This window comes from Telopea speciosissima, chromosome 2 (genome assembly GCF_018873765.1).
Source record: "Telopea speciosissima isolate NSW1024214 ecotype Mountain lineage chromosome 2, Tspe_v1, whole genome shotgun sequence".
NCBI lineage: Eukaryota > Viridiplantae > Streptophyta > Magnoliopsida > Proteales > Proteaceae > Telopea > Telopea speciosissima.
The window spans coordinates 57,073,322-57,098,799 of NC_057917.1; the positions used below are offsets into that span (position 1 = coordinate 57,073,322).

Consider the following 25,478-nt stretch of genomic DNA (forward strand, 5'->3'; position numbering starts at 1 on the left):
AACACAACCGAAGGTACCTTTTTCCAGCTTCTTGTTGAACTTTTGAGTTGGTGTATCGCTGGCTGGTTGGCTCTGCGGCTTTGAATTGTGCAGATTCATTGGATTGAAGATGATCTTCTTTTCTTTGAAAACGAAAGAACAAAGGTTCTTCTTACCGCCAAGTGCTACATCATTGTCGTAAATCCATGGTCTACCAAGTAGAATATCGGTCATACTCATAGGAATGACATCACACCAGATTTCTTCTTCATAAGAACCCAACTTAAGGGGAACCGAACATCTTTGATTCACCACTATAGAGTTCCCATTGAGGAGGGATACCTTATATGGTTGGGGATGTTTCTCGGCTTGGAGGTTGACCTTTGCAATAAAACTTTGTGAGACAACATTAACACAGCTACCGTTGTCCACAATAACTTGTGCTACTTTGGGTCCACAGGCCATTCTATTATAGAATATGCATTGCCTTCGCCAGTCCTCACCTTGTGTTTCAGCCACTAGAATTCGATGTACAACAAATACATTATGAGATTCCAGTTCCTCTTCTTGGTTTTCAAAAACCTGTTCATCCTCCTCATCAAGGGGTAAACCATCATTGATTTCAACATCATCATCATCATCAGGTTCAAGTTCAGCTATAGCAAGATTAACACATCGTACTTTCTGTGGATAGTACTTAGCAAAATGGCCAGTTTTGTTGCAATGATAACAAATTTGGCTTTTGTCACTCTCTTGCATAGGGGACTTTCCTTTATCAATAGTTTTAGGGGTAGCACTTGAGTGAAAAGGGGGCCTATTGTTGGTTGATTGGTTGAAAGTAGTCCTCCTAGCATCTCTAGTGGAAGTGTTAAAAGACCCAAACGGTAATTTTAATGCATCCTCACTTCCAAGGCTTTTTGATAACAATCCCTAATATCATAGATACTAGTAGTTCCCATTGCTCTCACGAACCTCAAGTTTCGCTGAAGCTTGAATTTGGACATGAGTTGAGCATCACCGCCTCAATACCAATTCGAGAAAGTAAGGAAGTGAATTGTTCCGTGTATTCAACCACGGACAAGGTTCCTTGACGAGGGTGTTAACCGATCATGAAGTCGATCGGAAGATAGTTATCTTTTAAATCATCTTTCATTTCCTCCCAAGATGTGATGGGAGTGCCCTTGGCAGCCATTCTATTTTCATGCATTTTCCACCATTCCGGGCAGACCAATTAATTTGGCCTTGACGAGTTTGATTTTTCTCAACTCGGGCATCTCATACCAATCGAAGTAATCATCAACAGCATTTAACCAATCAAGAAATACCTGGGAATCGAGCTTTCCATTGTACTCTTTCAGCTCCATTTTGACCTTGTGAGTATCGTCTTGCCTTCGGGGATGTTGGCCCACATTTTGCTCAAAATAGGTTCGCATGTAATTCTCAAAGGTTGGTGGCTGATGCGGTGGTGGTGGTGGTGGTGGTGCATGTATGTTGGTCCTTAAAGGAACCCTGCTGGCTGCAAACGATCCGGCTGGTGGATGATGCTCACTTCCAGCCTCCATGTTGTTGATTGGAGGGTGAGAACTAGAGGGTGGTCGCTGCTCTATTGCTAATATACGAGCTGATATCTCTTGCATGGAGTTAAGCATCTGCCTCATAGTAGCAAAAATTTCTTCGAGAGAGAGTGGGGGTTATCCTCTTCACCAGACATAGCTTTGATACCAATTTGGTGCAAACCCGAAATGGTTAGCACGCCAAGATCGAAACTGGTAGGGGATAGGGTCTGAACTTAAATGGGTTTAATTAGGCTAAGATTGATTAGGATGGTTGGTTGCTGGTTTTGATGGAGGTAATGAAAAGGCCATGGCTAGAGGGTTATAGAAGGAAGGTTATGTATAGAGTTTAAAGGCAACAAAAGGGGTGCAATGGAAGAAGGGTGCAGGGACAGAATATAAGATTCCTTGATAGCTTACTTGAAGATGATTTGCTGTAATGGATGATGGATGCTTGAAGATAAAGATGATAACTAAAGATAACTTAGACAACTAGAGTCCCACTAGTGTCCCAGCCGTAGGAGTCCCACCTAGACCACCAAGGGAGATCCACCCAAGGCCACTTGCTAACAAGTAAAAGACTCACAAGGAGATTGATTTGTTGGTTGTAATTCATACTTTCATGAGCAGCCATGGTCTCTTTATATAGTATGAGGAGAGAGGCATAAATGCCTATAGGCTACAACCACCAATGACTTACAAACATGACTTTAGTAACCTACTATTAATGACCATGACTTTAGTAACCTACCACCAATGACTTTAGGTTACAACCAAGACTTTAGTAACCTACCACCAAAGACTTTAAGTTACAACCAAGACTTTAGTAACCTACCACCAAAGACTTTAAGTTACAACCAAGACTTTAGTAACCCACCACTGATGACTTTCAATTACAAACATGACTTTAGAGAAACTAAAAGACAAGAATAAAGAGGGCCAGCCAAGGTGGTCTGATCTGGTCCTAGGCCCAAGAGGATTAGCCATGGGCTAGGCCTACTACTGTTGGCCAGACTTGGGCCTATGCACATGAATCCTTAGTTGGGCTGGGCCTTTGGCTGCTGCTGGGCTGTGGACTTGGACTGGGCCTTTAGCCTAGCATACTTCTTATCAAAGTAGTGATCAGGCCTTCTTGATGGTGGGCTGTTGGTTGGACCAGCTGGATGCTCTGCATCAAAAGGGGTTTTTCAGTTGTACTCATTATTATTACAAATAATATCTGGGAGTCAACTAGGATTATTCTGACTTACTTTATCTCTTTCCTCTTATAAGTTACCCACAGCTTAGATGTGATTTACAAAGTTAAAAAAGAACTAATGCAGATCCACTGTCCACAGTCTTGAAATATTGAAAAAGACCTCAAGAGGGATTACTCATAGGATAATAGAAGAGTATTGCACAGCTTTCCTATGAGTCATCACTCCCTGTCTCTCCCAGCCCTTTATAAAGAGAATAGGGATGGAAGAGATGAGAAAGAATACCCTTATCCATACATAGGAGCAATCACTCATCAGCTTATCTAGTTCCAAGTTAATTCTAAAAATTCCTTCTGCTTGACTAAAGATTGCCCATAACAACTTCTGGCTGGCTAGGATCTTTCTAAAACATAAATGCTTTAAAAGATGATTATGATCAAGCCTAGTCTTGTCTTCACTGTACCTAAGCCCTTCTGCTACACTGCATCACCCTATCTACAGTCCACAACTGTCACATACCACAAATGCTGTGTTGATTTATGTAACCCGCAAGGGTATATTTGGTCTTTTCCCCCTATAGCCGACTCATTCATTGGAGTCGGTTATGAGGGGGGTTTAATTGTAATCCCGCTCTTATGAATTTAATTATAAATAGAAGGGCTTGGTGATCACATTGATCATCCAAGCATTACAGCCATTACCATTCTCTTAACATGGTATCAGAGCTAGATTTGATCTAGGTTACAGAATTTTCTGTGGTCACTTCTCTTCTCTCTCTTCTTCTTCTCTTCTTGGTTCTCTCCTATCCTAAAGGGCAGCACTAATGAGGTGATCTATTGATCTAGCTGCTGCCCTATATACCACCTCGATCAAGGAATGAAATAATTTTTTTTGGATCAAAAGTTTCTGCTCCCTTCTGCGATTGCGGAATCTTCACCTTCTCCATGATTCTAATCTGCCTTATTTATCAACACTTTCAGGCTTTCAAAATTCCGAGGTGTTACACTTTCTGAAATGAGCATGATAGACCAAAAGAACAGAGATAGCGAGGACAAGAAAATTAAAAAAATGGCCAATAAGAGGGTTAAATGATGTGGCCAACGGAAAAATTAAAACAAAGTGTCCTATAAGTAGTTAGTTTTTGTAGTTAATTTACTATAGATGGACAACTGACAATTAAAACTTCAAAGAAAGTGTCATTACCCAGTGTTAGTCCAGCCTATACAGGGTCCTAAGAGGGGTGAGTTTGGAGACAGTCCTAATCTTCGGCATTTTTTATGCAATGTGGTCGCTCTCAAGACTTGATCGAACCAGGGCATTTGCCCTAGCAGCCCAAACCTTTACTAATGCTCCAAGCAATGGCCCCTTAACTTCAAATAAAGGAAATTGTATAATTCTTATCCTATGGATTGCCAACAAGATAAACCTCTTTTGGTTTCTGCCCTGGTGATGTGCACATCTTTTGCTGCAGGGCTTACAAGGCATAGTTCGAAAACCCACCAAAAAATTGGTGAAATTCTGAAAATTTCGATAATTTTGAAGGCCCCGGGACGAAATAGCATACAAAACATGAGACTGTCAGTGTTTCGACTGAAATTGTGAAAACCGCAACAAATTTAAATTTTTGGAACTTGTGTGATTTCAGGTTCCAGCTCTGAGTCTATGGTGGCTTCGATGCTATGGGCTGCATCGGTCGAGGACACGGATCAATTCCTCGACACTGCTATGGAAGATTCCGGAGAGTCTTCCCAACTTGCCCTTCTGGAGTCGGAGGACCCCGATGGATCCCTGCACCAGAGTTACCTGTGTCGGATCTGCTGGCTAGACTGCTTGCAGGACCTCTCCTTTAATTAAACCCATGGTAGGTATGATTTACTTGTATTTTATGATGCATTGTACGACCAATTAGAGTTATAGGGGTATTTTGGTAAATTTGTCGCTGTGGAACCCACGTCCCCAGTGGGGAATCCTATTTCCAACATTTACCCGAACCCGGATTATCCTTGATGTCATATGACATCATTATGTAATTAGAATTAACCAATAGGTACAAAATTCTATTAAAAATCAGGTTTAAGAATTAGTTTTAAAAACTGATTTTAGTTTTAATAAACCAAACACACCTTAGTTATTACAACTATATATAATTAAACCATTTCACTATTCACATATCTAAAGCTAAGAGAACCGAATTCAGACTTAGAACTTGGAGAAGAAAATAGAGAAAAGAGAAGAAGAAGAAGGGAAAAGAGGAACTTACCTTGGGAGATTGGTCTTGGCTTTGAATTGGAAGCTTGGAAACCTCCATTAGAGACCTTGGAGCATAAAATCTAGGCTGCATCTCCTATCCCTGCTGCTGCATCATAGGTAGGCTTCAATCCTTGCTGCTCCCATCTATTTCTTCCCTAATCTCTTCTCTAAATTCTCTCTAGTTGTAGCCTAAGCTATTGGCTGCCATTAATGCTTGTAAACCAAGCTTTGATTATGAAATCATGCCCAAATAATTACCGTTTTGAACTGAATTTCAGTTCATACATGGCAGTGACCTGTAAACAGCCCCATAAGAACCCAATCCCTAGCTGAATTGTTCAATTTATGAACCCTAAGCAATCAATTTGGGTTTAATTGCTAAAAATCCGAAGTTGGATCTTAACTTATGAAATTGAACCTTCAATTGTATGGACCCACTTTAGATTAGGGTTAAATTACCAAATTGGACCCTTGCATGTGAAGATCCATGCATTAGGAACAAAACCCCCAAGTCTGCCATTTGAATCGGATGCAGAACCCAGGTTTGAACCGGTCGACCGGTTCACCTAACCCCTGAATCTGATTCAACATTTTATGACCAAATTGCCCTTCAATGCTTGGGTATTGACCTGAACTTATTCCTGACCCTAATTCTTGCTGTTTTCCAATGTTTTAGGTCTGTGTTTGGGCTGTTTACCTTGTGTTTGTCTGTATTGTTGGGATCCTTGGAAGGTAGTTGATTTAGTCTAATCTACAACCTTAGGTAAGGGAATTTGACTTAATTTATGAGTGTTTGTTGCCTTAATTTCTACTTGTTCGATATGCCATGCCATGCATCATCATTATTATTGTTCAGAGCATATAGTTTATTAGCTCTATAATTTTGCATTAGATTGCATGTGATTAGGCTGCATTGACATGCTGCATTGCATTGATATGACTTGATTACTATACAATGATGTTTATGTTGCACTGTTTACTCTAAAATTGAATTGTACATATATATGCCATCATAATTAGATTGCATTGGGCTAGGATGCTTCATAACCCAGTGCTACGACCCTTACCAACAGGGGTTGAGGTGTTGGATAACCCATGGTAGGTCCAAGGGGTAATACCAAGATGCCATTCACTGTCCCCATGTTAGCGATTTGCTCCGCTGTGGGATTAACAGTAGGGTTAGTCTTTGGGGATCTACTAGGGTCCGATGGTTCATGCCGGAACTAGTGGGCCTTCACCGTAGTAGAATGCTTTCGCTCGGGTGACCGATGGCTACATATGATATACCGAGACCGAGGCTAGTATGCTGCTACAGTAGCACTTATACCTCATGCGACTTAGAATCCATGTTAGGAGCATACTTACTTAGGACATTCATCATGACTGTGTGATATGTTTGCACGCATTTCCTTACTGGGCTCAGTGGAGCTCATCCCTTGTGATCACTTTATTTTTCAAATGATATTACTCCTACTACTTCTGGTGCATCTATGGGAGTCTCCTCCACTCAGGACACTCCTTCAGTTCTCGGAGTTGACACTCCTCTCTTGGTGGAGCATGATGCTTCGTGTTCCTGCGACGATTGTGCCTTCACTTGAGCCACCTGGCTGACAGGCTACCTCTTTCCTTTCTCTTTTTGTATAAACACTTTTGTATAGACATGTATATAAGTCTTTTTGGGATTTGGGTTACTTTTGTGATCATACTATGTAACTCAAAGTTTCACTTAATATATATACTACTGTTATCACTAGATCTTCTTTATTTACTGTCTTATTCTTATATTAAATTGCTTCTGCTGCATTTAATTCCGTAATTGTGAATGAGAATTGCGAATAGAGTACAACACTTGCGATCCTGGTGGGTTGGTTGGATGTGTCCCACATCCAGTCACACTTGGCCCTTACAAACCGGGCCGGGGTGTGACAGAAATCATTGTTTCAACTGAAATTTCAGCGAATAGGCAATATTACACAAGGTATACAACAAGGTTCAACGTTTACTGCCAATCAAGGGTGCAAATCTAAAACACCACTTTGCAATTTTTAAGATTTGATTTAGCATAAAACAAGGTTTCTCTAAAGTTTCGGAGCCTATTATAGTCATTTGCCCACCGAAACATCAAAACAATATAAGCTGAGAAAAATACAAGGTTTCGGCGAAATTTCGTCAAAATTTAGGTGGTTTCTCCCTGACCGAAACACAGAAACGAGAAAAGTTTTAGAACCTAGTGTCACTAGGATGCATTGCAGTGGAGCAGTTCCTGGTTCCCCAAGGTCTTCATCAATTCTTCAGTAAGAAAACGAGATCTCAAACAGAGATGGTGATCCAAGTACACAATATTATATAGGAATGTATCATGAGGCCACCAAGGACTTCTTTTATATTTTTAGAGGGAGATCAAAAGGAAATTTTTAAAATAAAATTGTCAAATAGAAACGCTTAAAAACAAATTATATAGGAGACATCTAGGGCTTATACAAAATATAGCTTACATTTTCATAGGTAAATGAACCTATTCAACAGCAAAGAGACAAATCAGCAGCAATCTCGGAAAAAAAAAAAAAAAGGAATAAAAAATCATAAAGATAGTGTACATAAAAAATAGAGATTCCAACAAACATAGTTCGGGAACTCACGAGATCTCGCCAAGTTTCTCGGTTTTTGGAAAAGCCGAGACGATACTACCTGCGAGTCTCAAAAGTGTAATATCTCGGCGAGATCTCAGATCTCGGTTTCAACCAATTTTTTTAACCCACCTACCACTTAAATACCTCACCTAACTCGACATATCTCGGCGAGATCTCGGATCAGGTCCAGATGTCGGGTTGACCCAAAGTTGAGGCTTCGAGTTGGAAAAGAAAAAAATGCACCAACTCGGCGAGATCTCAACTCGTCTCGGTTTTTCCAAGAGCCGAGTTGGTACCGAGACCTGAGTTTTAGTACCTTGCCGACAAACAATTACGTCTAGAATCTAAGGCCTCATTCAATTCCAATATCCTCATCATATTTTCTGCAATTTTTACTCACATTCACCTTACAAATAAATTCCTATCACAAATCCACAATTGACACATGGAAACCTCTAGGCTGCCCAGTTATCTACTAATCAAAATAAGTGCGTGCTAATTTCCCCAACCTAAAATCTAGATCCTTCACGACCATTACCTAGAAAAGGAGGGAAATATATAAGCATCCACATATAGAGAATTATCGCATAGGCATGACCTATTTTTCACACAAAAAATTCCATTTACGTAGTCCTACATAAACAGATGCCCTGTCCTAGATCTCTCACATCCTCCTTATCAGGACTTGCATAAGCTGCTCCCCCCTCCCCTTGGAAAGCAATATAAGGCTTTTAATGAGTATCAAGTATACACGCCACCCAAGACCACTGTGCTGCATCACTTTTTCTACATTGTGACAACTCCCCTAACGGACCAGGTGATGGTTCACGGTTGCTTACCTGGATTTGTCTTGGTTACAGGAACTAGAATTACCATTGACACATAAAAGCCACTGCATTAATTTTGTTCTCTATCATGAAAATATGTGGAATACCAGTCTTCCCAAGATAAAATTTTCCTTGCAATCATCATGAATTTTTTCTTGTTGCTTATCAAAAGATTACGAGAAAGTAATTAAAGTCCTGCACGAGTATCAGTAAAATGTCCATTTTCTTAGTAATACAAACATTTTAGAATTAATGTGGTAAGACATCTCTACATCAAGCCCAAAAAAAATGTTCTTGCATAATCATGCTAATTAATGGTAAAGAAAAAATATACATTTTCCATTATTTTGTTTTTCTTCAGTCAGCAATTATAAGACCAACATACAGAAACCAATTAGCATACAGGTAAGGAGGTTCAAATGAATCAGAGTTGATTGCAATTACAGAACAGAGAGCTAATATTCCTTCAGATAATTGTATGATTTGTATCTAGACCAACTAAGACCTTCCCCTGGTATGAAAATATAAATTACCTCGAACTCCGCTTTTGGTCTAATTATATAATTTTTGTCAACAATCCTCTGATCACCTAGTGATAAATAGTATCTGATGCCAGACTGCCGCACCTTTATCCAATCATTAATCCTTGCTTCTTCACTTGCAGATGGTGGCCTAAGGTACATCTCGATGAAACTGGAAATAACATAATGCCTCAGAAAATTAATCATAGTTGTAAAAGACCCATAACACAAACCTTCTTTTTCATTTGGGATAGCATGAAGTGCTGTTATTGGTGGATAATGCTTAGGTCATGCTTAATTGAACTTCCATGCAAGAAGAAATAGATTCTACAAGGGGAACACTTTGCTGGCAACACTCACTTCTCTGGTTGAACTTCATTTCCATGAGAAAAGTAAGTTGAATGTCCATTTGGAGGCTGTTACAAAGGACTCACATTTCAGTCAAGTAGAAAGTTGACGAATATTAACTCAATGATGAAGCAAAGATGATACACACACAGAAAAGCTATATCTGACCAGACATGCTCATAGAAACATCAATAATATAACATAGGTGGACCAAACTATATCTAATAGCAATGCATCTTAAAGGATGCATTCAGGGGGATGGGGAATGTGTAGACATTAAGCAGAAACATAAATCCTTCAACTCCCACAAATACACATGAATGTCCATGTAAACTGGAAAGTTAGATCATTTACATGAGTGGGATGGTGACACTAATTCTACATCTAACATCTTGCAAGCACACCCTTGAAAATGCAAAGATTAAACCACCCAAAGGTAGATAAGTGATTCCTAGGATTACTAGAATGAGCCAAATTTCTTCATAAAGATGGTCAAAGAGAAACTCAAAAAAAAAAAAATGTATAGAACACCTTATAGTGATTCTTAGGAAAAGCCACATGTGATTCATGTCTGAATCAACCACATAGACCAATGTTCGACAATCCAGTAGAGGAAAGTTAACAAGTAGGATATTAAAAAGCAGAGCTGATCAAAGTATCAAAAAGAATACTTCTCATCCCTTACTCCCTGAAATTCAGAGTCACATAAGTACCTTATCCTGCACCAAGACAGAGTAATTGCTACAGACTACAGTAAGCGTGTCAATGATGTATGGGGTGATATCCAATCAATAGCAAATATCATTCAAGGAGCTCAGTAACTTTGGATGAATCTTGAATTGTAAAAACCTCGGGATACTTTTTCAGAAAGTATAAGGCTCAATAACGGAAAAAAAATGGCCATTTCTCAGTAAACATATGTTTTGAATTTTCTAAGGGATAGAAGAGTGGTCAATGTATTCTCAGAGCCCAGGTGAAGGAGAATCTACAAGAGCAGAGTTGATTGCTCTCAAGAGTGATATAGATACGTTATTAAGAAAGGAGGTTGTCTCATGCTATAGCAGAAGGGCATTCAGCTAATGTGATGAAATGGATGACAGATTGGAGTGGTGAACTATAACTTCTATGCCCACTTAATAAGGCCAATTCGTCAGCTAGCAGTTCAAATCAGTATACAGTTAAGTTGGCAGCCTAGAAGTGCAATTCAGGTTAAGAATAAACTAGCTAAGCAAAGGGTTGTTACCCCAAATCCGCTTTGGGAATTCTATTCCCTTGTGAGATGTTTTCGAGAGACCGTATTAGTATTGGTTTGGGTTCGTTTGGTTGATCATTTTATCAGAATTTTCTTCTATTTGTATCACTATGTAATTCTATGTATATTGATGTACCCCTAATCCTCTATGCTGTTGGGATTTGGTTCAATAAAGTTGTTACTCTTCCCAAAAAATTAGGAGGTTAGGAGGATTCAACTGATTTTCATACACAAACAGTCCTCCAATTCCACTACCAAAATGTCCATGCTGATAAGAACAAGCACTCGGTATTGATGCTTCAAAAGTCAATAGAGATCAACCCTTTCTTCTTATCCTAAGATTCCTCATAAGTAAATTGCAATCCCTGCCTCCTAAAATTTTAGAGTTTAGAATATCGTGCAAACTAATCCTGCCAAGACACGATTAATATAAAAGCATACAGCAAGAACATCATCTCAACAAGCTCCAAACTGATATGTTAAGGAATCATTAGGTCAATGCTTGACCAGTAAATAGAAATACTTGATACTACAAAGCCTGATATAATGAACTTTAGGTGAAGTCTGCAAGTTCTACACTTCTACCATGCACCTCATGATCCCAGACTAGAAAAAAAAAGGGTTCTAATATTAAGATTTCATGAGTCCTCTTCAAATGAAAGAACTTTCATGTCTACAATAAACTTATAGAAATGTCCATTATATTGATGCAACATCGGTTCTTGGATTATTACCCCCAAAAAAAATCGGTTATTGGATAAGAAAATTTTCTAAATACTACACTTTGTACTAGTGAAGTCTTGAACAATGAAAGACCGACGAGTATTTCTGCGTCGGCCTATTATTCTGTCCTGACGACATTATGGCAACAATTGGACTTCTACCATTCTGTCACTATGACTAGCCCAGTTGATGCTGCTTCATTTGTAAAGGAACGTGAAATGGAACGAGTTTATGCTTTCCTCATTGGCCTTAATCCAGAGTATGATCAGATACGCATTCAACTTCTCAATAGGAGTACCTTTCCTACTTTACTTGAAGCCTATAATATGACTCAGCATGAGGATCACCGCCGTTCTGTCATGATGCCTCCTACTGCACCTTCTCGGTCTGCTCTTGTTACTACACCACAGACTACTTTGCTGGTGGACAATACTGGTTCAGTCAGTAAAACTAGCTCTACTTGTCCTCCAGTACAATGTGACTATTGTGGCCACCCTCGTCATACTAGGGAGACTTGCTGGAAACTACATGGCCGTCTCAAGGGGGTTGGAAAGGGAGGGAGAGCTGGTTCTGCTCGTCCTCAAGCTCAAGCTAACTTGACCGAAACTCCTGAGGTCATTGGTACTTCATCTATGTCTGCTAAAAAACTTGAGACTCAGCTCTAACGTATGACGTCTCAAATGGGTATTGCATCTTCTACCGTGGCTGTGAAAACCCGCTAAAATTTGAACTTTTGGAACCTGTGTGATTTTAAGTTCTGGTTCAATAATTGCTCATGCTAGCCTCTAAGTTGTGGGCTATCTTGATTAAGACATTCAGACCAATCTCATGACTCGTCTATAAAGGCATTTCGAATAGCCAACTACCTTGGCCTTGAATGAGTCTGAGATGTCTGGCGGAAGACAATATATAAGCTTGGTATGCTGGATAGATGGTCTACGGAGCTTCTCTCTGTCTTAGGCCGAATCTCAGGTAAGAATCCCATTTTATATGTATATATATTGTATTTCTAATTAATTAGTGTATTAGGGGAAGAATAGTAATTTTTACCTAATGGGACCCACACCCTGTGTAGATCTGGATTGCCTGTGTGTCAACATATCCGGGCCCACCTTCATGGCCTATAAAGACTTAAGATATAACTTAAAAACTTGAATTAACTAATTAATTAACTTTAGAATTAGATTTGAAAATCACATTCCTAAAACCAATTCTTATTAAGCCATGACAAACAGGCCTTAGTTATGACTTAGTATATATACAATACTTAGCCTTCTATTTCATTCCTACCCTCTAAAACCAAAACCGATTCAGCTCTAGGGAGGAGAAAAAAGAAGAAGAAGGGAAGAGAGGAATATACCTTGGAGCTTTGATCTTGGACTTGAAATTGGAAGCTTGGACACCTCCATTAGAGAATTGGAGCATAAAAGCAAGGCTGCCATCACCTTTTCTTACTATTGTATCAGGTAAGCCATGAATCCATGCTCTTTCCACCTTCCCTTTCTCTAACCTTCAAACCTAATCATGCCTAAATGGATTTCTGACATTAAAGCTTTTAATCCAAGCTTAAACAATGGAAGTTCCGCCTAATTTCTTACTGTTTTAGTGTTGTTTGGGTTCAGCCCTACCTGAATCTTCATGGCTGTCCCAATATTGAACACAATTGCTGATTCAAATTGCCAATTTTTTTTTAATGGCCAATTCATAAACCCGAAATATGAAATTTGGGTTTGATTGATAAAATCCCAAAATTTGAGTTGATTTTTCAAATTAATTAATAAGGTTAGTTGGACCAACCTTAATATTGACTTAGATCATGAAATTTGGGGCATGCATGTCAAGATCTGATCATTTCAAGCAAAACCCCCAATTCTGCCCGTTGGACCGGATGCAAAAGCAGGTTTTGAACAGGTCATCCGGTTCACTATTTTGAGATGGTTTTGAACCTAATTGCTAGGGGTTTGACCTAGGGTTTCTTCCATGTCTAATTCTTGATATCTACCGCTGTTTTAGGATTGTAATTATCATTTGGGTGAGGTTAATTGGGAGTTGGATCATCTTCTTGCTTACGTTAACATCCAACTCTAGGTAAGGGGATTTTAACCTTAATTTCGGTGTGTTTGTTTTATTAATTTCTATTTGTTAAATCTTGTCATACCATGCATCGTAATAATACTCTAAACATGTAGTTTTATAGCTTTCTCTTTTTTTTGCATTAGATATGCATGTTATTAAGCTGCATTTCCATATTGCATTTGCAATTATTATTTGATTTCTTGGAAGTTAATACGATGATGATGATGATGTTGGACAGAATTACTGTATTATTTTATGATGATTCATTTGCCATCATGTTAGTATGCATATGGTTAGGATTATCATAAACCCAGTGCTACGACCCTTACCAACAGGGGTTAAGGTGTTGGATAACCCGTAGTATAGCCGAAGGGTATGCCGGGATACCATTCACTGTCCCATGTTAGCGTCTATACTCCGCTGTGGGAACAACAATAGGGTTGGTCATCGGGGGTCTGCTAGGGTCAGATGTATGATGCCTGAACTGGCAGGTCCTCACCGTAGTAGAATGGTTTCGCTCGGTTGACCGACGTCTGGTTATGTATTTCCGGAACCGAAGTTAACATCTACTACAGTAGCACTTATACCTCATGAGACTTAGTATTGCTGTTAGATGCATTCTTAGATCTAAATCATTCATCATGGACTATTTGCACTTGCTTATGTATTTCCCTTACTGAGCTCGGTGGAACTCACCCCGGTGGATATCCCTATTTTTCAGGTGACTTAGTTACTTCTAATGATGGATTTGTGGCGTTAGAGTTTGAAGTACACGATGCTTCGTGCGCATGTGATGATTGCGCACTCTCTTGATCTTGACCTGACAGTCCAGGCTATCTCTCTACTCTTTTATGCTTATAAACACTTTTGTATAGTGATAGAATAATTTCTTGTGTAGTTCTAACTTGTAGTACTTTGAGAACTGTATAGTTGCATCACAAGCTTTATCCTTTATGTAAATGAAATATCACATAGACTTCTCTTACTACTGATGTTACCTCTATTATTTAATTTGTTTCCGCTGCCTCTGATTACTGTATGTGTGAGATATGTTTGTAAATAGGGTACTACACTTGCGATCCTTGGGGATTGGTTGGATATCAGAGACATCCAATCTCTCCTGGCCCTTAAGCACCGGGCCGGGGTGTGATATTTAAGTGGTATCAGAGCAATCATGCTCTACTCCTATTTACAATCAAAATTCACAGTACAGCAGCTCTTAGACTCATTGATCTGAAGGTGAGTCTACTTAGGTTAAAATAAAAACTTCAACTAAAAACTATAAACTAAAAGAAATTTTGATTGTAAAATACAAAGTGATGAGAAATAGAAACTAAAGCTTTATATATAAATGAGTTGTTAGTACAAAATGTCAGCATTAAGTGCTGATTGGATTACAACTTCTTTAGACAAACTTAAAGAAAGTGCAAGTCTTTTCAACAAGAAACTAAAAGATAAACTATACTAGGAAGAGTCATCAAGTCATGGCTGGGTTGACAGTTCTATCCGATTGGGCCAAAATAGTAAATTAAAAAAATAATAATAAAAAAATATAATATAATAACTAATATATATATATATATATATATTATATACCACATATACATTATTTAGAATAGTAATAGTAGATATATAATACTATAATAAAATAGAACCTGAGATACATCAAAATAATAAAATAGATAGAATATAAAATAAGGCTAAACATGTATATTAAAAGTATGTATTACTGTAGCAAGTATGAATAGAGAAAGAAATTAAATACCTTATGATACTAACATATGTATTCTTGTGTCATTATTATTATTAATAATGCATATAGTGTATGATTCGATTGCTTATGTAATTGTAAAATATATACAATGTAATATATAATGCTATATTTCTTTTAGGGACTTCTACACCATTGATCGAGGGGTGGAATACCTTCAATTTCATACCACTCGCATCGAAAGTATCCTCCATAGATGGGCGGATATACTCCAATGTCTTCCTTAAGACATTACAATCTGATCACTATGGTAGGACAGCATCCTAATACCTATAGGAGGCAAAATGCAAGAGGGTGTGCACATGCAGCCTCTTCCTCCAATCCTGCTCATAATGATCCTCCAATCCTGCTCATAATGATCCTCCAGCTGAGACAGCAGCAACAGATGCAGCAGTGTTAGAGAATATAGATGAAGAAAACCAGAACCGAGAATGGAGGAAGAAGAGAGAGAGAAGAAGATGAGGAAGAGGAGAGAACTGTTAAACTTATCAGTCTCCCTCATAATGCTTGTATTTCTAATCTCAAATGACAAAAGAAAGGGGAACTCCTAATCAGATTAGGAATTCCTAATCATGATAGGATTCCAAGTTACAATAGGAAAAGAACTAGAACTAACAACTCAAACTGAAACTAAAACTAACAACTCACAGGAGAATTAGAACTTGACATAATTAGAAACTAGGACTCCAACTAGGACTAGGAAAATAGAAGATACACATATCAACCAAATCACTGCTCACGTGAGTGTCACATGAACAGTACTTCAACACTCCCCCTCAAGATGGATTATACAAATAAGTAAAGAAAGAAGATCCAGCTTGAACTAAAAGGAAAAAAAGGAACTCCATAATAATGCAAACACTCCCCTCAAGTTGGCGATACAAGGTATTAATGCCCAACTTGAACAAAATGAGAAGAAACTAAGTTGCAGAGAATCCAGCTTGACAGATGAATGTAGCTCCCAAATAAACCTTCAAGAACTTGAAATAATTGATCTTCAAAACCCGGACAGACATGATCAGCAAATCGGGACTAGAATTTCTTCTTAAAAAAGGCAGCTTTTAACGATCTTCAATAGCTAATCAGTGATGAATCTCAGATTGTCATAATGACATAAAATTTTGAAGTTAAATAACTAGAGCAGCAAGTAGCGGAAACGAGCTGAATTAGGCAGTGGAAACACACTGTATCAACCCAACTGAAAGTCCTCAAATAGGCAACAACAAAATATCTTCAATACTTTTCAATACTTCAATCTCCCCCTTACGGCAAACTCAACCCAATAACGAAGGATACCCAATGGCAATGGTGGAGAAAACTGATCTTCTATGTTTTGCACCAATATTCCAGCAAGTTTTGAGTTTGTAATGTCTGCAGGCAAGGAATTAAGTCTCGGACTGTATCGTATCGTCTCGGCCGATACGTCTCGGTATCGATCGTGGTCGATACGATACAGGTCGAGACGAATCTTTTTTTTTTTTAAATGCAAATGTCTCGACTGTATCGAGACGTATCAACCGATACGTACCGATACGATACGATCGATACGTATCGATACAGACGAGACTTTTTTAAAACATTATTTTATTATATTTAAAATAGCGATACGTATCGAGTCGTCTCGATATGTATCCACCGATTCTTATCGATCCATGTAACAGACTACTCAATACGTCTCGATATGTCTCGTTAACTTAAAACCCACATGCCCAAGTCATTCTCAGAACAAAAAATCGAGCTCCTAGCAGGCTGGCGGAAAAAACCTGGTTCCAGCTTTGAGAAACCCATCAAAAAACATATCTAAACTTGGTTTTTGGGTAAAATTTGTTGAGGGCTTTCATTCCTTTGCCAAAAACGACCCTAAAAGAGCTGATAGCTCATCATTCGGCGCATCTAACAGCCCACATTCGAAATCAAAAGGTGTTCTTGAAGGCAAAGGTAAGTTTTTGAAAAAAACCCAAAAAACTTGATTCTTTTGCTTAAATCTTTGATTTTTAGTATGTTTTTTGGTATGAATCAAAGGGAATATGTTAAACTAACATAGAAATTGCATTCTTTGTATACATTTACAAAGATTTGAGTTCAAAATCCATGTTTCTTTGCATTTTTTACCCAAAACCGAAAATTCCTTCTTTAAAATGATTTTTTTTTAATTTTCTTCTAAAATTTAAAACAAATGCTAATGTATATAATATATGTAGTACATTACGTATAGACAAGGATTTAAGTATCGGAATCGGGTATCGTATTGGTCAGGCGATTTTAAGAGATGTATCGTATCGGAGATACGTATCGATCGATGCAGAAACGCATGAAAATGATCAAAATACACATGAAAATACACTTTTGGACACAAAAAACAATATAAACAAGCAATTTGTGTCATATATCATGCATATATACTAAGAATTGTGAATAATCAATAAACAGACAAGTGCGGCACTTTGAAATTGTTATAAAAGATTAAAAGATGAAATTCCTTACATGTAGAGTCACTTTATTGCCATGAAGAATGTCAGGATGGATCAAAGTCATGTCTGTAAGGGTCTTCAACAATAGGAGCGACTAGGATGATATTGTATACTGTCCGAACATAAGCACAATACTGAGCCCAATCAAAATACTGATGGTAGTGATTCTCCAACTCATAGTAGAATAGTGTGTACTGCTCTGGAGTGGCTAATGTCACGACAGCACTTGGTTATGCTTCTGCTTGATTCTCTCCGTATCCATAACTTCCATACCCTACAGAAGCCCCATGTCCATACCCTGAAGAAGAACTTGATGCATAATGCCCATGGCCTGATGAAGCACCAGCATAATCAGAACTAATGCTAAGTGACTCCATGCCACTTATAAGCACATCACTATCATATGGATTGTGGGAGCGCTTGGCAGACTTGCCCTTATGCGGCTTCCGCGCGTAAGTCTTATGGCCAGTAGGCTCAGGACCATGATCCATATCTTGGGTAGTATGTGTGTATCCTGCCTCACATGTGAACTGAACCCCAGCACGATGTTGTGAAGCCTCATGGCCACCACCACTACTTCCAGCACCATGGCCACCACCACCACTACCACTACCATCATCATCATCGTCATCATCATCAGCAGCAGCAACAGCAGCAGCAATAGTAGCAAAAACAGAACCACCACCACCACCACCATCACCATCACCATCACCATCACCATCACCATCACCATCGTCGTCTTCATCCTCATCATCAACATGTTGTTGAGTTCCTCCATACGGATGACTTGACCTCGTCCTCTTGACTAAACCTTCTTCAGAGCTACTTTCATTTTCTTCAACATTAGGACAAGGATCTTGTGATGGTGGTTGTGTTGCATCCTCATCCATCTGTTAAATGATGCTCTTTATCACTGGATCAGGTTTGGTTGTCTGGCGATCCTCACTTAACTGATCCATTACCAATACCTTATCGGTATCCTCTATCCATGCTCTAAATGGATCTTCATCGTCAAGTAGGTGGTTGATGTCGATTGGGTTGACACCTACATCATCTCCTTCTCTTTCCAGCTCTAAATAATTTAAGCTTCAGCTTCATGTTGTAATGGACATACACTAGCTTCTCAAACTTTGAATAACTGAGACGATTCCGGGGTTTGGTGTGTATCAACCCGAATGTACTCCAGTTACGTTCGCAGCCACTAGAGGATGCCGTCAGGGATAACACTCGAATTGCAATTCGGGTTAAGTTTGGAGCACTAGTACCCCCATAATTGAGCTACCAATCAGCTGCACAATAATAAACTAAATATTAAAAGACAAAACCTTAAAACAAATTTTAAATGATATAATAAATTAGGTAAACCTAACTTACCTGGGCGTTGTGTGCTCCTAGCATGGATAACCATTCTATCAGCAAAACCACGAGTAGCCTCCCGAAAATACTTAGCCTAGAGAGGTATTAAAAAAAATAAAATATTAGTTCCACTTCCACCAATCACTCTATTCTTGGTTTCAATCATTTATACAACTAATTTAAAGATCCGTGGCCTCTACACCCTCTATCATTCGAGTATTAGATATCCGGATTCAAATAATATGTTGCACATGGTTTGTAATGGATGGTTAGAAACCTAGAAATTCTAATAATAAATAAATAAATAGTAACTTACTAACTACTAAGTGTTTAAAATAAAACCAAAGTCATATACTTATAAAATTACCTGCCCAATGAACATCTTGAACCAACATATTTTCCCATCGATCGGATATAATCTTCAAATACTTCTTGTTTGATGTTGGGTTATTCTCATGTATTTTTCTCTTTACACATCCCATGGCCTCTATCATCTTACCCATGGTCAGCTCTTTATCCCCATCAACTTCACCAAGTAGACAAAAGAGTGGCATCATACCATTATAAAGTCGGCCAATCGCAGCCCAAAACTTTGAGGAGGTGACAAGATCTTGAACAAATCTCCCAATTTCAGACCTTGCATAATTGCTAGTCAACCACTCAGCAGAGGTGAACATCTGTAGCAGCCCATGCTTTCGGGAAATGAGGCTATCAATTGCAATGTAATTTGTTGCAAATCTTGTTGTTGCAGGCCTCACTAAATCCCCATGTGTGTAACTCCTCATCAATGCCAAAACCCAACTATGGTTGTAAATAAAGTTGGTGATTTTCCTTGCATTACCAACCAACTTTTGGACCTTGGGCAATTCTCCTATGTCCTTAAACATCAAATCTATGCAATGAGCTGCACATGGTGTCCAAAATAGATGTTGCCTCTTTAACATAAACAACTGACCAGCCTTCTTGAAATTTGCTGCATTGTCAGTTGCTACTTGGACAACATTTTCTTCTCCTATGTCCTCCACAACTTCATCCATTAACTTGTACAAGTAATTGGCATCTTTGATTTCACTAGATGCATTGACCGACTTGTGGAAGATCGTCCTTCCATCATAGTAGATAAGAAAATTGATGATGGATAATCTTGTTGGTCCACTCCATCCATCACATATGATGGTCACTCCATATAGTGGCCACTTCTCCTTGAACCTCTCCACATACTCCTGCACCTCTTGGACAATATCATCCAAGTAAGGCCCAGCAATCTCATGAAGTGTGGGTGGCTTAACAGTTTTCCCACACCGCTGAATCTCTTTTACCATGACTTTGAAGTGGGGATCTTTGGCCTTATGTGGTGGAATCATAGAACTATGGAACCATCTGGAGATTGCTGTGCCTATCCTTTTACTAAGTGTTTTGGGTTGAAAGTTTTCTTCAATCCTCTATTGGCCAGCATCCCTTGGTCTGTAGACATTAGGATCCATGTCTCTAATATCTAGGCTCTTCTTTCTCTTACCCTTACCACTCTTTGTAAACCGGTCAAACATCCCCTTCACACTGGTTGCTCTACTAAGGCCAATAAGTTGCTTACCCTTACTTAGAGATGGACGACAAGAGGAGCCAACACCAATATCTACCGGGCCCTGGCTGGGTCGAGCTGATTGACTTCTAATCAATTGCTCAGCTCTCCGTTGTTGCTCTTTTGCTTCATGTCTTAATTGTTTCATCGCCAATGCCAACTCTGGGTCCTCCTCTGCTTCCATATCCGATCCTTCATAATCTTCAAAATCTTCCATCAAATTTTCCACCAATGCATCAACATCATCATGTGCTTGCTTGGATTTTTTTTTGGAATCTCTAAGGTGTTTTTGCATTGCCCTGCTTAACTCTACAGGGCACTTTGTACACTTGGAAACATTTCCATATCCTCCTGCCATGTGATCTTTTTGCGAGTTACCCCACCTCCAAGATGTTGGGTGTCACGGAAGTTCTTGTGTATGCAATCTATTATTGTTTATTTTGGTACAATAAGACCACCCAATGTCTTGTTGTCGCGGCATCGTCCTAAATACCAAACAAAAGTAGATAACTATATAAGATATATATTAAACAATATTCAAATCCACACATCAATAATTTATTATTTATACAAGTATAGACAGACATTATGATGCATGTCATGCATTGCATCATTTCATGTATTTACTACCTAGCAAAGTTGCCCTAAACAATATTTAAACATTTTTATATTTTCTACAACTAGTTACACATTATTTAATTTTTTAAATAATGAAAAAAAATGACATAATGTACTACATATATGAATCTAAGTCTTTGATTCTATTTCAGCCAATTATACATTTTATCAAACTATAATGAAAGAGTATAGATGGAAAAATCAGATTTTTTACATTTTTTAAAGTATTTTATAAATTCAGAAAATACCCAAAAAATAAAAAATAAAAATACAGATTTTAGGGTAAATGTATAATCTTCTTGGGATGTCATACATCTATACTTAATGTACTCCATATCTTATAAATATTACCATTTGTTTTAAAGTTAAGAAGAAAAAAAAAAATTCATTTTAAAGAAGGAATTTTCAGTTTTGGGTAAAAATGGTCAAAGAAACATGGATTTGAAACCAAATCTTTGTAACTGCATACAAAGAGTGCAATTTCTATGTTTGTTTAACATATTCTCTTTGATTCATACCAAAAAACATACCAATAATCAAAGATTAAAGCAAAAGATTCAAGTTTTTTTCAAAAAACTTACCTAACCCTTCAAGAACAGCTTTTGAATTCGAATGTGGGCTGTTAGATCCACCAAATGATATGATTTCAGCTCCTCTAAGTTCGTTTTTGGCAAAGAATTAAAAGCCCTCAAGAAATCTTACCCAAAAAGCAAGTTTAAATGTGTTTTTGGAAGGGTTTCTCAAAGCTGGGAAGAGCTTTTTTCCGCCAGGACTGCTAGAAATCGAGTTTCAAGTGACAAGAACGAAATGGCCATGTGTTTTTTAAGTTAACGATACGTATCAAGTCGTCTCGATAAGTATCGGTATGTATCGGTCGATATGTATCAGTATGTATCGGTCGATACATATCGAGACGACTCGATACGTCTCGATACGTATCGTTTTTTAAATATAATAAAATAATATTTTTAAAAACTCTCGGCTGTATCGATACGTATCAATCTTATCGTATCATATCAGTACGTCTCGGTCCATACGTCTCGATACAGTCGAGACATTTGCATTTTTTTTTAAAAAAGATACGTCTCGGCCTGCATCATATCAACCACGACCGAGATAGACTTAAATCCTTGCGTACAGATCCATGACATCCCAAGAAGATTATACATTTACCCTAAAATCTGTATTTTTTTTTTTTTTTGGGTATTTTCTGAATTTATAAAATACTTAAAAAAATGTCAAAAATTATGATTTTTCCATTTGTACTCTTTCATTATAGTTTGATAAAATGTATAATTGGCTGAAATAGAAGAGAAGAGTTAGATTCATATTATTTGTATGCTAATGTAGTATTTAGATTATTATGTCATTTTTTTTTCATTATTTGAAAAATTAAATAATGTGTAACTAATTGTAGAAAATATAAAAATGTATAAATACTGTTTAGGGCAACTTTGCTAGGTAATAAATACATGAAAATGATGCAATGCATGACATGCATCATATAGACATGTCTATACTTGTATAAATTATTGATGTGTGGATTTGAATATTGTTTAATATATATCTTATATAGTTATCAACTTTTGTTTGGTATTTAGGACGATGCCGCGACAACAAGACATTGGGTGGTCTTATTGTACCAAGATAAACAATAATAGATTGCATACACAGTGCAACTTCTGTGACACTCAACATCTTGGAGGTGGGGTAACTCGGCAAAAAGAGCACATGGCAGGAGGATATGGAAATGTTGCCAAGTGTACAAAGTGCCCTGTAGAGTTAAGCAGGGCAATGCAAAAACACCTTAGAGATTCCAAAAAAAAATCCAAGCAAGCACATGATGATGATGCATTGGTGGAAAATTTGATGGAAGATTTTGAAGATTAAGAAGGATCGGATATGGAAGCAGAGGAGGACCCAGAGTTGGCATGGGCGATGAAACAATCAAGACATGAAGCAAGAGAGCAACAATGGAGAGCTAAGCAATTGATTAGAAGTCAATCAGCTCGACCCAGCCAGAGCCCTGTAGATATTGGCGTTGGCTCCTCTTGTCGTCCATCTCTAAGTAAGGGTAAGAAGCCTGTTGGCCTTAGTAGAGCAACCAGTGTGGGAAAAATGTTAAGCCACCCACACCTTATGAGATTGTTGGGCCTTACTTGAATGATATTGTCCAAGAGGTGCATAAGTATGTGGAGAGGTTCAAAGAGAAGTGGCTACTATATGGAGTGACCATCATGTGTGATGGATAGAGTGGACCAACAAGATTATCCATCATCAATTTTCTTATCTACTGTGATGGAAGGACGATCTTCCACAAGTCGGTCAATGCATCTAGTGAAATCAAACATGCCAATTACTTGTATAAGTTAATGGATGAAGTTTTGGAGGATATACGAGAAGAAAATGTTGTCCAACTAGTAACTGACAATGCAGTAAATTTCAAGAAGGTTGGTCAGTTACTTATGTTAAAGAGGCAACATCTATTTTGAACACCATGTGCGGCTCATTGCATAGATTTGATATTCAAGGACATAGGAGAATTGCCCAAGGTCCAAAAGTTGGTTGGTAATGCAAAGAAAATCACCAACTTTATTTATAACCATAGTTGGGTTTTGGCATTGATAAGGAGTTACACACAAGGGGATTTAGTGAGCTTTGCAACAACAAGATTTGCAACAAATTACATTGCAATTGATAGCCTCATTTCCCGAAAGCATGGGCTGCTATAGATGTTCACCTCTACTGAGTGGTTGACTAGCAATCATGCAAGGTCTGAAATTGGGAGATTTGTTCAAGATCTTGTCACCTCCTCAAAGTTTTGGGCTGCGATGGGCCGACTTTATAATGTTATGATGCCACTCTTTTGTCATCTTCGAGAGGTTGATGGGGATAAAGAGCAGACCATGGGTAAGATGGTAGAGGCCATGGGATGTGTGAAGAGAAAAATACATGAAAATAACCCAACATCAAACAAGAAGTATTTGAAGATAATATCCGATTGATGGGAAAATATGTTGGTTCAAGATGTTCATTGGGCAGGTAATCTTATAAGTAGATGACTTTGGTTTCACTTTAAACACTTAATAAGTTACTATTTATTTATTTATTATTAGAATTTCTAGGTTTCTAACCATCCATTACAAACCATGTGCAGCATATTATTTGAATCCGGATATCCAATACTCCAATAATATAGGGTGTAGACCGGATCTATTGCGTGCCCTAAGGAAAGTTGTGAACAGAATGGAGCCAGATGTGGCGAAGGCCACACTTGCCATGGATGAGGTTAGAGCTAAATTAGTTGTATAAATGATTGAAACCAAGAATAGAGTGATTGGTGGAACTAATATTTTAATTTTTTTAATACCTCTCTAGGCAAAGTATTTTCAGGCGGCCACTCGTGGTTTTGCTGATAGAATGGCTATCCATGCTAGGAGCACACAACGCCCAGGTAAGTTAGGTTTACCTAATTTATTATATCATTTTAAATTTGTTTAAAGGTTTTGTCTTTTAATATTTCATTTATTATTGTGCAGCTGATTGGTGGCTCAATTATGGGGGTACTAGTGCTCCACACTTAACCCGAATCGCAATTCGAATGTTATCCCTGACGGCATCCTCTAGTGGATGCGAATGCAACTGGAGTACATTCGGGTTGATACACACCAAACCCCGAAATCGTCTCAGTTATTCAAAGTTGGAGAAGCTAGTGTATGTCCATTACAACATGAAGCTGAAGCTTAAATATTTAGAGCTGGAAAGAGAAGGAGATGATGTAGATGTCAACCCAATCGACATCAACCACCTACTTGACGATGAAGATCCAGTTAGAGCATGGATAGAGGATACAGATAAGGTATTGGTGATGGATCAATTAAGTGAGGATCGCCAGACAACCAAACCTGATCCAGTGATAGAGAGCATCATTCAACAAATGGATGAGGATGCAACACAACCACCATCACAAGATCCCTGTCCTAATGTTGAAGAAAATGGCAGCAGCTCTGAAGAAGGTTTAGTTTTAAGGACGAGGTCAGGTCATCCGTATGGAGGAACTCAACAACATGTTGATGATGAGGATGAAGACGATGATGGTGATGATGATGGTGATGGTGATGGTGGTGGTGGTAGTTCTGTTGCTGCTACTGCTTCTGCTGCTGATGATGATGATGATGGTAGTGGTGGCCATGGTGCTAGAGGTAGTGGTGGTGGCCATGAGGCTTCACAACATCATGCTGGGATTCAGTTCACATGTGAGGCAGGATACACACATACTACCCAAGATATGGATCATGGTCCTGAGCCTGCTGGCCATAAGCAGCATA

General features: G+C 38.3%; 1 protein-coding gene across 4 annotated transcripts in view; it reads right to left on the minus strand.

The window, feature by feature from the left end:
* LOC122651681 overlaps positions 1 to 25,478 on the minus strand; it is a 98,908-nt gene that overhangs the window by 45,636 nt on the left and 27,794 nt on the right. For 3 of the 4 annotated variants that reach the window (XM_043845165.1, XM_043845164.1, XM_043845167.1), the window contains exons 8-10: positions 9,317 to 9,372; positions 9,268 to 9,274; positions 8,969 to 9,214 (exon numbers count right to left, since the gene is read on the minus strand). In XM_043845165.1, the coding sequence (XP_043701100.1) occupies positions 8,969 to 9,214; positions 9,268 to 9,274; positions 9,317 to 9,372 (309 nt within the window). The remainder of the gene's footprint in view (positions 1 to 8,968; positions 9,215 to 9,267; positions 9,275 to 9,316; positions 9,373 to 25,478) is intronic. The other variant, XM_043845166.1, reaches the window with a different exon arrangement.